The 12915-nt window shown below is 35.5% G+C and overlaps 1 protein-coding gene across 3 annotated transcripts in view; it reads left to right on the forward strand.

Annotated features, from left to right (window-relative positions):
• The window catches only part of SPAG16 (sperm associated antigen 16), a 1126826-nt gene that overhangs the window by 648277 nt on the left and 465634 nt on the right, over positions 1–12915 (forward strand). For all 3 annotated transcript variants that reach the window (XM_003812510.4, XM_055109075.2, XM_055109074.2), the window contains one exon: positions 2450–2635. In XM_003812510.4, coding sequence (XP_003812558.1) covers positions 2450–2635 — 186 coding nt within the window. The remainder of the gene's footprint in view (positions 1–2449; positions 2636–12915) is intronic.

The following is a 12915-nucleotide window of genomic DNA, read 5'->3' on the forward strand; positions in this document are numbered from 1 at the left end:
GAAAGGCAAAACCATTTCAAAAGAATGTTCAGAAATTTATATTTGATATATTTTGGATTTAGTATATGAGCTCTGATCTCTATATATTAAAAACTTATGGGAATATTGTTTATATTTATTGTTGACTAAATATCAGTTACAGCACTCACAAAGAAATAATACTGCTTCATTCTAGTTGTAATTATTCCAGTGTGATTTGTTTTTTTTGCCTGGCACATGGTTTAAAGCACAAAATAAGCATATAAAACTTATATGAGAGAGTTTTTCAGCCACAGGCAGAAACATACCACAATAATTTTTATCCTATGCTAAGATTTTGGTCCATAATAACATGATACCCATTGGAAAGATAGATTTGAGAAAGAAGCATGCTTAAATAATTTTTAAATTTTTTTACATGCATGTTTTTGAATAAATGTATTGTTCAATCTTTAATATTAAAAACTAAAATTCTGAATGACAAACATATGTGCAAACAAACAATTGTGGCAAAAACAGTTTTTGTTGGTGAAGGGACTAGCTGCCATTTGGTGATTTTTCAGATAGTCAAATTTGAAAAATCAATTGTATCTTCTCTTCTCTTCTCTTTTCTCTTTTTGAGATGGAGTCTCAGTCCCCCAGGCTGGAGTGCAGTGGCATGATCTTGGCTCACTGCAACCTCTGCCTTCCGGGTTCAAGTGATTTCCTGCCTCAGCCTCCCGAGTAGCTGGGATTACAGGCACACGCCACCATGCCTGGCTAATTTTTTTTTTTTTTTTGTATTTTTAGTAGAGACGGGGTTTCACCATGTTAGCCAGGATGGTGTCTATCTCCTGACCTCATGATCTGCCCACCTCGACCTCCCAAAGTGCTGGGATTACAGGTGTGAGCCATCACACCCGGCCCCTTGGATATTCTTTTCTAACTCAAATGAGAATATCCTCATTATATAATCCACCTTCTCTCCAGAAACTTCAAGCTCTTTCTCTCTAATGGTGGCTGCTTCTACGCTGCAGATAGAAATTACATTTCCCTCTTAGCTGAAAAATACCCAAGCCTATGAGCAAGAAAACAAAATATTTTTTGATTCTACTATTCCCTCTGTCAGAGATGCCAGAAACTTTTTCTTCTTCATTTATAGCATAATTTCATTCAGGCTTGCATGCATTTCTATATTTACTTACTCTAAAGCATTTACTAAGCACTTTAATTGCTCAGTCATGAGGCTTGGTGCTGTAGAAACAGAGATGAAATGCAATTCTCCATCATAAAACAGTCTGGCAGGGAGGAGGAGGATAAATAAGTGGTATATTACAATTCGGTGAGAGAAAGTACCTAAGAGAACACATTTAAAAAGCATGCAATGCAGAAGGATGTGTAGAAGATGATGGAAGTAAAATTTTCTTGCAGCTGATGTTACATACACACACACACACACACACACACACACAACCAACTAGATGTTTCTGTTGGTGTCATTGACACCTACCCATTTCTTTTCTTTTCTTTTCTTTTTTTTTCTTTTTTTTTATTTTTAAGACTGAGTCTTACTCTGTTGCCCAGGCTGCAGTGCAGTGGTGCAATCTGGGCTCACTGAAACCTCTGTCCCCGGGGTTCAAGCAACTCTCCTGCCTCAGCCTCTCGAGTAGCTGGGATTACAGGCACACGCCACCATGCCCGGCTAGTTTTTGTATTTTCAGTAGAGACGGGGTTTCACCTTGTTGGCCAGGTTTTTCTACAACTCCTGACCTCAGGCGATTCACCTGCCTCGGCCACCCAAAGTGCTGGGATTACAGGTGTGAGCCACCGTGCCCCAGCCTGACACCTACCCATTTCTTAAACTAGCTTTTGTGTCCACCACTTGAAAGCCACTGCTTTAAGATCTACTAATTACCAAAATGCAAAATTGAATGAGTCATGCTCAACCACCCAACACTTAAACATCTCTTTGATCTCTCATGATCTAACTCAAAGGTATCTCATTCCTGGTTCACTTCTTCCTTCATCCAAACTGCACTCCTGAAGCATTTAATTAATCTAAACATAAGCAATGCTGACTTACTGTTTCATATTGTGTTATGTTTTTGAAACTGATTTAGCCCATGTCTGAATCTTTATTGTTCTGAAGCCCGATCATCCACAGAGCCTAATATATACAACGCTGAACCAAACAAACACATGATAACAAAAACACTAATTTAGTGAATTAATCTAGAAGAATCTAGAAGAATTAATCTAGAAACTGCACAACAGCAGTTTCTCTCTTCAGCTTGAATTACTAAGCAATTCAAGTTAGCAATTGTGTAGACCCAAATAAGATAATAATATTTAGTCATTTAGATATGCCACTACAAGTAAAAATAAATCAGATACATACACATACACACAAGTTACTCATAGAATGCAGTATTCATAAAACTTAATTATGTTACTTTTTAAACAAGCTGTCTTTTTATGTTTTTGCAAATAGTGGCGACAAATTGGCTACTTCAAGTGGTGACACTACAGTTAAATTATGGGATCTATGTAAAGGCGATTGCATTTTGACCTTTGAAGGACACAGCCGCGCAGTATGGTCCTGCACGTGGCACTCCTGCGGCAATTTTGTGGCTTCCTCCTCACTGGATAAAACTAGCAAAATCTGGGATGTTAATAGGTAAGAAGTACTTTAAACATTACTAATCCTCTGTGTTGATACATATACGTGGGTAAAGTGGTAAAGTTCTTTTTTTTTTTCCTTGATGCTACCCCAGGGAAACATTAAAAGAAACTGTTAGTTGATAAGATTATAGAGAGCTACTTAAATAATCTTTGTGAGATCCATTTCTAACTCCATTAATCTTTGTTGATTAATAATTTCTTTCTAAATGTAAGTATCAAGATCAAGCCTATGTAATAAGATTAGAATTGCTTCATTGGAAAGCTGTTTGTTTTAAGCAGGATAGAAACAAATACTTCTTTTAAAGAGTTGGATTTTTAGTTCTGCTTTCCACAGGCTTGTTATTGCTCTGTACTATTAAATGTAATAGTTCAACGAACATAAATATAACAGAAATAATTATTTTCTTTATGCTTAATTTGTTATGTCGTGATATTCTTGATTAAATGTTTCTTGTCAATTCACAAATTGTAGGAAATAGTATACTGTATTGTATGTAAAATCCTATACATATCATGTGGATTTGGAAGTTTTATGTTTTGATTTTAATTCAAGGTAGACAAATTCATTATGTTTCAAATATTGAAATTACTATCACCCATATATTTTTGGATGCTCATTACCTTCTGTTAGGTTTGCAAATATGATACAAAGAGGTAAATTTAGCTACTATCAAATATGCTAATTCCTTCAGCTAAGGGGTTATATGTCATCCATCAAACTTTCTCAGTAGTCTGTGGTCCTAGCTCTGGAAGGACCTCCATCCAATCAGAGGAACACCCATAACAGCAGAGAAGTGCCCTCTCCTCAGAGGGCTGAGGTTCCATTTTGAAGGTCCTCCCTTCAAGTGTCTAAGTTTTAATATTCTACCTTATTCCCTGTGTTCGCTCAGTCCTAGGGGTGGCAGCTCTTTCTTGAAGTTGTTATCTCCATGATATTTTAATGTTCTCTTTTCCCTTTTTTAGGTACTTAGTTAGCAACTTTTTTCGGTTTTTACCATCCTGTATGTGAAATTATTATTGTTACAATGATAGGTGCAAGTTCGTTTCCTGACAAGTCCTTGAAAGATCCAGGGCATTAGTGGATAAGGAGCATAACCCACCTGAGTTATAAAGCTATAGCTAAATAAAATTAGCCTGCTCCATAGGAGAAAACATGACTGTGAATAACATATTTTAGACCTATGTCTATCTGAAATAGTGACAATTTCAGATAGCTTTTAATTCTCAGATGGGTACTTACTATTTATCTGGAATATCCAATCATGTATAATTCTTTATTATATTTCTATAATGTGTGACTGGATTTCATAAATATTTATTATAATAGATTAATGGAATTTTAGCACTAGTATTTAATTTGAATTTTGTATCACTTTTGACTTGGTTGAGGATCGTAATAGAAAACAGTGATCTATTCTAAAATGTAATATGTCTTTAGAACTCTTAACTACCCAGGGTGTTTAAAAGCAAACTATGGTTAAAAAACTCAGTAGTCTCAGCCCTACTTGGAATGATTTCAAACACTTTGACTTGACAAATTTTCTTTATGACCCTGGTATCTAAATACTGACTTCCAATTGGTGCCCAATAAATCTTGATATTACAGATCAAAATTGCTTCTGATTGATGCCAAAATTCTTTAAACTTCAAATTTCCCATCACTGTCAAGAGTTCACTTTCATCATCAAGGACAAAAAAAAAATTGTACTAATTTTGGCGTTGAGGTGGTGGATAAGTATTGACAAATAAAGTAGAAATTGATTGTTTCTATAGTGGCTATTGCTATACCTTTCAGAGTCACAATCAAAGCTCTAATTTATAATTACTCTCAGATCAATACAATATAGATATGTCTAAAACTAGTGTCTTTCTTCAAAATTTCATAGATTATTTGAACTGGCTTAGTTACTTAAGGCAAGAGATTATTTGCCTTGGTAAGATGGATGGTGGTGGAGCTATGTATGCTGTGTCATATATTCTTGGCTTGATACTGCATATATATATATATATATATATATATTTTGTTGTTGTTGTTGTTGTTTTTAAGACTGAATCTTGTTCTGTCACCCAGGCTAGAGTGCAGTGGCACAATCTCAGCTCACTGCTCTGCAACCTCTGCTTTCTGGGTTCAAGCAGTTATCCTGCCTCAGCCTCCCGAGTAGCTGGGACTATAGGCACGTGCCACCACACCCGGCTATTTTTTTTATTTTTAGTAGAGACGGGGTTTCACCATGTTGGCCAGGCTGGTCTCAAACTTCTAAGCTCAGGTGATCCACCCACCTCGGCCTCCCAAAGTGCTGGGGTTACAGGTGTGAACCACTGCGCCTGGCCATGCTGCATAGTTCTTAATAAATACCAAATTTATATTGGTAGACAGTATTAGTCACCAGAGAAGGAAGAGTTTAGAATACATTCTTCTCTTTTCACACCCATCCTTTCCTTCAAGCTTCTGGCTCAGTCTTGAACAGCCTTGATTGGTGTTCTATCTCTAGCTCTGCAGCTGTTTCTGAATTGGGCAGTACTTGGTAAGACCATCCATTTAGTTCCTCACCAAAAAGTTGGATCACTGTGAAGCATCAACAATATAGAAAATTTCAGATCAAGATTCATATTTACTGAGTGCTAATCAGAATCTGTGAACAATTATCTATGACAGTCAGTCTGAATAATTCCATACTCTACAAGGTTTCTGTGAATAATTAACAGTAGCTTTTTTGTTATCTTCTGAATGATCAGGTATATAAATTGTTATGTATTTCACTTAATGGTTGTTTGAAAACACACACACACACACACACACACACACACACACACACACACACACACCAGTGTAACCCAGAGAGTGCTTGGCACATGGTGGTTTACTTACATAAATGAATAAAGAGTGATTCAACAAGTAAATATGGCAAAAGTATTCTAAATATTCTCCCTGACCCATCCACATTTAAACTATAATATAATTATGCTGTCTTATCCTACACAAATCAATAAAATGATGAAAATGGGGTAGAAAAATCAGAAAATAGCTATAAAAATAATTTGTATTTCTTTAGAGGCATTTAGAGTCATTTGTATATAACATTAATCAGCAAGTATTCATGAAATGACTTAACAGTGTTGGTCTGTGTTATAGATCTAAGACAATTCTCATACTCAACCATTGCCTTCAATGAGATTACAAGTAATTTAAAATGCAGCAATTTTGAAGCAATAAGGGAATATGCAATGCATCTACCATTTATATTTATAATATCAGATCAGGTATTCTAGTTGACTCCTGGCTGCTTTTCTTCCAAGGTAGCTGGGTATTTGGCTGAGCAGTTATATCACACTGTTACTCTGATATTTGGAAGGCAGACCATGTGCCTGCTTAGCTTGTAGCTTGAAGGAGAAGGGGTCGGAAACAGCCACAATGTTACTGAATGTTGCTATTCCAGCTGTTTTAAAAAGGTGTTACACAGACAAGAACTGGGTGGTTTGTACCAAGGATAGTAGGAAACGAGGGACTTGTAAAATTCAACAGCTTCTTGACCCCTAATGTTGGGAGATAAATCTGTGGCCCTTATTTCTAAGTGTATTGTGTCCAATACTCTTGTAATTACATGGGAAGAGGAAAATAAAGAAGGTTTAAGAACTGTGTTTACTTTAATTTGTGGTTACTGTGGCATTGTGTTGCCTGGAAGCAACTATATTAGAAACCTACCAAGTTTTTGAGAGAATTGTATTGACAAGGAAACTATGAGCCTATCCTTAAATCCCGTTGACTCTTCAAACAGTGAAACAGTCCTCAGAGCCCCAAACTTGCATCCAAAAAAAGTGGACTTGTATTTTTGCACAGTTCAGAAGGAAGGCAGAGACCATAGCACCAATCTCAATATGGCCACAGAGGATAATGCACAAGAAGGAACCTACAGTGGAACTAAGCCAGAAGCTACAAAGAACAATGGGGAAAGGTGCTCCTCTGGGGGACAGCCATGGTCCAATCAAGGAACTTTCTTCAGTACCATGGCAAAGTTCCTCATGATGCCTGCCTAGTTTTTCACTATTTGGACTAGTGATGCTTGTATGTTTCCCATGTTTCCGTTTTCTGTATTACAGTTTATACTGCAGTTATTCTGTCCTTACTTCACAATTGTGCATTGTGTTCATGGTGGTGATGGTGGTGGGAAGCAGAAAACTTGTATTTTGTTTCATTGGTTACCATAATGCAAGTGACACTGCTGAACCAAATGATGCAGACTGTGTGTCAGCCACAGATCATGAACTGTGAGACATGCAGTAACTGAAGAAGAGATCTGGGGATGTTTCTTTTTTTGGTTGTGGAGAGAAGAAAGTCAGTGAATATTCTAAGTGTGGAAGAAAGGATGACAGATATTTGGTGAGAAAAAGGCCAAACTGTGGCAGAGACTGTTAGCTTTTCACTAGAATCCGCTTTTTCCTTCTTCCATATTAGTTGGGCACTTGGCTGTATATCTAAATGGTATTTATTAGCCTCAATTAGTTAAGTATGTCTATGTCACTAAGTTCTATACAATAGAATATTAGTTAAAGTAGCAGGCACTATTTCCTCATTCTTCCCCCCTTGTGGTGGAATGGAATACCAATGACAATGACCACAATAATCTTAGAAGCCTATTATTGAAACTGAAAGAACAATTGTCAAGCTGCTTGAAGTAAAGCCACCCCTGTTTTGTAACTTCAGTTAGGCTGCAACATTCTCTGGACTCTCCGGCAATAAGAAAATACACTTCCAGGCCAGGTGCGGTGGCTCATGCCTGTAATCCCAGCAGTTTGGGAGGCTGAGGCAGGCCGATCACGAGGTCAGGAGATCAAGACCATCCTGGCTAACACGGTGAAACCCTGTCTCTACTAAAAATACAAAAAATTACCTGGGCTTGGTGGCAGGTGCCTGTAGTCCCAGCTACTTGGGAGGCTGAGGCAGGAGGATGGTGTGAACCCAGTGGGCGGAGCTTGCAGTGAGCTGAGATAGCGCCACTGCACTCCAGCCTGGGCAACAGAGTGAGACTCCATCTCAAAAAAAAAAAAAAAAAAAAAAAAGACACTTCTATTTGGTTTGAGACATTATATTTCCAGTATATTTGTTACAGTATTTTTGCTTGCTTAGTCTACTATAGGCACCCATGAATACTTTTCAGGTGATATGTTTTTCCCTCATGACATATTATTAAGGCAACCAAGACAAGCTCTGAAGTGTTCTCAAATTATTTGAAGGAGTAGTAATGGAAATTTTCCGCTGATAATAGATGGCTAGTCTACTCCCTCTTTTTTCTTCCCTTGCCCCTTCTTTCTTCCCATCTTTATTGTCTATTGCAATGCTGTTGGAGTCCATGAAATCCTGCTTGCCAATAGCAACATATGCAAGTTAGTTTGCATGGAGGTAATGCTTGTAAGACTAGTTATAAATTATAAAGACATGCAACTGTCATAAGTGTCTCCATTAGTAGGACACCGTTTCAATAACGAGGATTTCACTGAAATAATGAAAAACACCAAGAATTTAAATTTTATGTTAGCATTGACCACATTTACTGATAGGAATGAGTTTTGCTCATTGTAGTTAAGCTGATGGAATAAAAATAGTACCTTCCACATGGTTGACCTCACAGGTTTATTTATTTGCTTATAGATCCAACAAATATGCATTGAGCACTTACTTCATTCTATGCCTTATTCTAGTTACTAAGCTATAATAGTGAAAAACTTCTGCCCTTATGTCATTGGCAGTCTTTCGGGAGGCAGAAAATAAGCCAAATGAAAAATGATAATAATTAATAATTACGTATAATATTTAGAGATGACAAATTTTGTAGAGGAAAACTAGAGCACAGAAGGTGAAAAGGGATAGCAGGCATTGGAAAGGGTTGCAATTTTAAACAGGAAGGTCGAGAACATTCTTGTTATAAAGTTGACATTTGGATAACCTGAATAAGGTGAATCAGCAAGCCAAGCAGATACTTGGGAGGAGAATATTCCAAGCTCTTCTGATCAGGAAGCTTTCCTATGGTGGTAGCATGACCCATGTGACTGCTAAGCAGCAAAGAGGCCAGCATGACTGGAATAAAGTGAGCAGATGAGAGAATGGTAGGGGTAAGGTAGTTAAATGAGTATGTACATATAATAGAGGGCCTTATAAGACCTGTCAATTACTTTGACCTTTATTCTCAATGAAATGGGAAACCATTAGAGGGTTTTGAGCAGAAGAGTCTGAATCTGTTTTACCCTCTAATAAGATGACTCTGGCTACTGTTTTGAGATTAGATGGTGGCAGAGGTGGGGTGAAAGCTTAAAAGCAGGTAAAAGCAGAAAGACCAATTGGGGAACTATTGCAGCAATCCAGGCCAAAGATGTAGAAGGTTTCAGCCATGAGAATAGTGAAAGTCATAAAAATTGTATTCTGGATAGATTTGAAAGATAAAGACAACAGGAGTTTCTGAAGTACCGTGAATTGTGAGAGAAAGAGGAAACAAATGACCTGTTACATTTTCATACACCTGAAAGGCAAAGGCTCATTCTCCTTATACTGGGACACTAATATAAACATTATAAAAGGCTTTTCCAACCAGGTGTATCAACTGGTGATCCAGAAACCATGATAGAATGAGGAATGCCTTCTCATTGTTCATCTAACATTTCCATTCAAGAAAATGGAATGTTTCCCTTCTGCCCACTTCCTAGCATCACTTCCTTTTTATTTTAATAATTCTGTAGCCAATCATAACCCCTGTGCTGGATGAGATGACAGAAACAGAAGTCTATTGGTAAAGAAAACAGATAAATTAAGAAAGAGGAAATGTGAAATGTTAAGATTGTTATGATAAATTACCTTCTGTTAATGATATATACTATTATTTTGAAGGGGAAGACAAATAATGCATGAAAGTGGACTCTAAAATTAAAGAAATTTTCTTATTACAAAACCAATAATGATAAGATAGCACCAAACTAGTAATACAATGGAGTTTAGTATTTATAACACAAAATATTCCATTAATATATTTTATGTTCTTTATGTTTCATTTGCAAAGTTGGCTATGCTATCAAAGGAGGATATATTGTATAATATTAATGGGTTTAAAACACGATAATGTAAGAAGAAGTATTAAGACTCAAGGGCATGGATTATTGGTACATTAATACCTGTCTTATATTGCAGAGATCCCCACTTTGCCTTCTTATACTTGAAAGGGCACCCAAGGTATATATTAATAGACTGCCAAAGTAATGCTTGAAATATAATTATGTTACAGTATAAGAAATGGTAAGATACTTAAATTGACCTCTTGTGATCAATTTCTCCTGTTACACCAGGATAATTAATTATTATATCTTCTTGGATTTTCAAGTACATTCAAATGAATTGTTCCCCCTTGACATATGGGCTTGAAATGATGTCTGAGTATTACGGAGCATAGACACATAAATAAGCACAAAAAGTGAAGAAAGCAGAATATAGCATGTATTTTTTCATTTTCCTTTCCCCCCCAAAAATACATAATTAATCAGCACTATTCAAGAACTATCTACCTTATGAAGAAAATTGTATTAAAGCCAAAGTTCAGATTTCATTTAGCAAGTTATGTCATGTTTGAAAAATTGAGAATCTCTCACACATTCAATATGGCTTTGTGTGTATGTGTGAAGAATGGCTCAAGTAAGTGTCCACTGCAATAAACTTGATGTGAATGTTCTTTGATACCAATATACATGGATCAATAATAAAAAAAGGTAAATGTCATTAGGATTTTAAAATTCATCCCTATTCCTTTCTACAGCAAATGCTATTACATATCAATGAATTGTATAATTTGGATCTAACATGCTGTACAATGTACACTTTCTGTTTGTTATCTCATACACCAAAAAAGCTATTTATTAGAAATAATTAGAATGAGTATAAATGAAACTAAAGATATTCTGATAAAAGCGAATATATATATATTTTATAACATGATACATTTCTGCTTTATTACTGCCAATCAAAGCAAGAACTTTACCATGTAAAATATGCAACACCTTTTCTCCAACTCTGCACAAAATAATCTGGTCAATGCATAAGTCTTAGTCCTCCTCAATGCTGATGACTAAAAGTGTTTAGTATATTTCTACACTAATGTATGGTAAAATAAAATGATATGTAGCCATAGTCCATCTGAGGTAAAAAATGAAAATCACGTTTGTTTTATATTTAAGATTTAATTGTACATGTATGCATGCGTGTGTGTATTCTCACACATTTATGTATATATACTTATTTGTATTGATGAAGTGACTTCAGCTCAAAATTAATTTTAGAGTGGCAAAAATTGTAATTATTTGACTATCTTAAATATTTTAAATTTCAATCAAAATATTTATTTATGTGTTATCTATGACTCCAAAACCAAGCTTGTTTTAAAACCATTTATTTCAGACAACAGCCACTATTATTATATCCCCAAAACATTGTTTTTGGAATTATTAAAAGAATTTTAATTTAAATAAAAATTTAAGATTTGATTCAATTACTGTGGAAACAAATCAAATGTCCAAGGACATCAAATCAAAATAAAAGAAGTAAACTGGTTACTAAACATAAAAAATGGCAAGCAATACAATTTTGGCAGCATTAAACTAAATATTTTCTTATTGTTAAACTTACTGTTATATGGGAAATCATTTCTATTTAGATAATAAAGATGAGGATTTTTTTTCTCTTAAAGGACTAGGAAATATAATTTTGATAGAAAATTTAAGTAATGTTTCCTCCCATTGTCTGACATGAGTTTATGCAAAATCCTAACACTTATCAAAGAGAGCAGAACTTGTTAACTTGTGTTCTGGGTAAAAAGACCATACCATCTTCAGTCAAGGAACCATGGAATAATCTTTGGTCTCCACACAATCTAGAATGAGCCATGAGGGAAGCAATACCTCCAGCAGAATTCCACCTTCTAGAAAAATATCCCTTCCTGATTTTTTCCATACTTTTATCCTTCACTAGATTTGACAACTAATTACTAAAAATCACTCCTACTTAGAAACTGATTATTTATTTATCTAATATTTACCAACTATGTACCAAGTCATATAGCTGGAGCTGGGGATATAGCACTGAATGGAATGGTCCAGACCCTTGCCCTTTGTGGAGCTTACATTATAGAAAAAAGTGTCACTGGTTACCTGTGCCTTATAAATCATTAGACAAGCTCCCTGACTTGGTCATTGATCAAAAGATTAATTCCTTTCTGCTAGAGATGACAAGGGGGTATCACTGAGAGTGACTGTCTTTCTCAGATGTCATGTGTGAATCCTAGTTCTCTATTAACGGAAAGAATTAAAAACCTTCAGAGTAATAAGCCACCAATGAGGTGAACCTTAAAAATGGTGCCAAGCCTTCTTATCTTCACAAAGATGATTTTTGTTTTCACTTGCATTAGGATTCTTTTCAGGTACCTGTCACACATAAACCACCCAATTAAGATCATTTGAAGCGCTTTTCACATGAAGAGAAAACTTTCCTGTGATGGTTTTATTTCAGTTTATTTTGGGGTTATTATGTCAGTTTGCTTTTTGTTTTAAGTAAGGAAGAAAATAGTGAATTTTAGAAAAGTATACATTAGCAAGAATCAATATAAAATGCTATTCAAGCAATAACAAATAGAGATAATATACAAAGATGTGCTATATCTCAACCTGTTTATGTTCAAAATTTTTATCTCTGGGTAGTAAAAATTATGTCTTATATATGCAGACAAATTCGGAGGGATCCAAAAATAGTGTTTTCTTCTTTAATGTTGAAGATGTAGAGTGACATAGTTATTTTTCATATTTCATTTCAATACATGTCCTAGTAAAATTTCTTATCTACAAATTCAAGGCATACACGTACTGTTGAAAATGTATGGTAATTACATAAATATGCATTTGAAAAGGTACAAAATTTTAAGCTAGAAACACAAAACATATAATTATATAACAGCCATAACTACCATTAAAAAAGTGAGCATTTAACTTTTTAAAATTAGCTGTGCCAAAATATCTGACAAGTTTATGAAAACCTCTGATGGTTCCAATTTTAGAGGTGACATATAATTTATTTCATTGCATATTTTTCTAGCTATTTCGTGAAAGTGTTTAAAAAGTTTTTTTAGAGATGGCATCTTGCTGTGTTGCCTGGGCTGGAGTGGTACAATCATAGCTCACTGTAGCCTGGAACTCTTGGTCTCAAGCAATCCTCCTGCCTCAGCCTCCTGAGTAGCTGAGACTACAGGCAGG

This window comes from Pan paniscus, chromosome 13, assembly GCF_029289425.2.
Source record: "Pan paniscus chromosome 13, NHGRI_mPanPan1-v2.0_pri, whole genome shotgun sequence".
NCBI classification, from domain to species: Eukaryota; Metazoa; Chordata; class Mammalia; order Primates; family Hominidae; genus Pan; species Pan paniscus.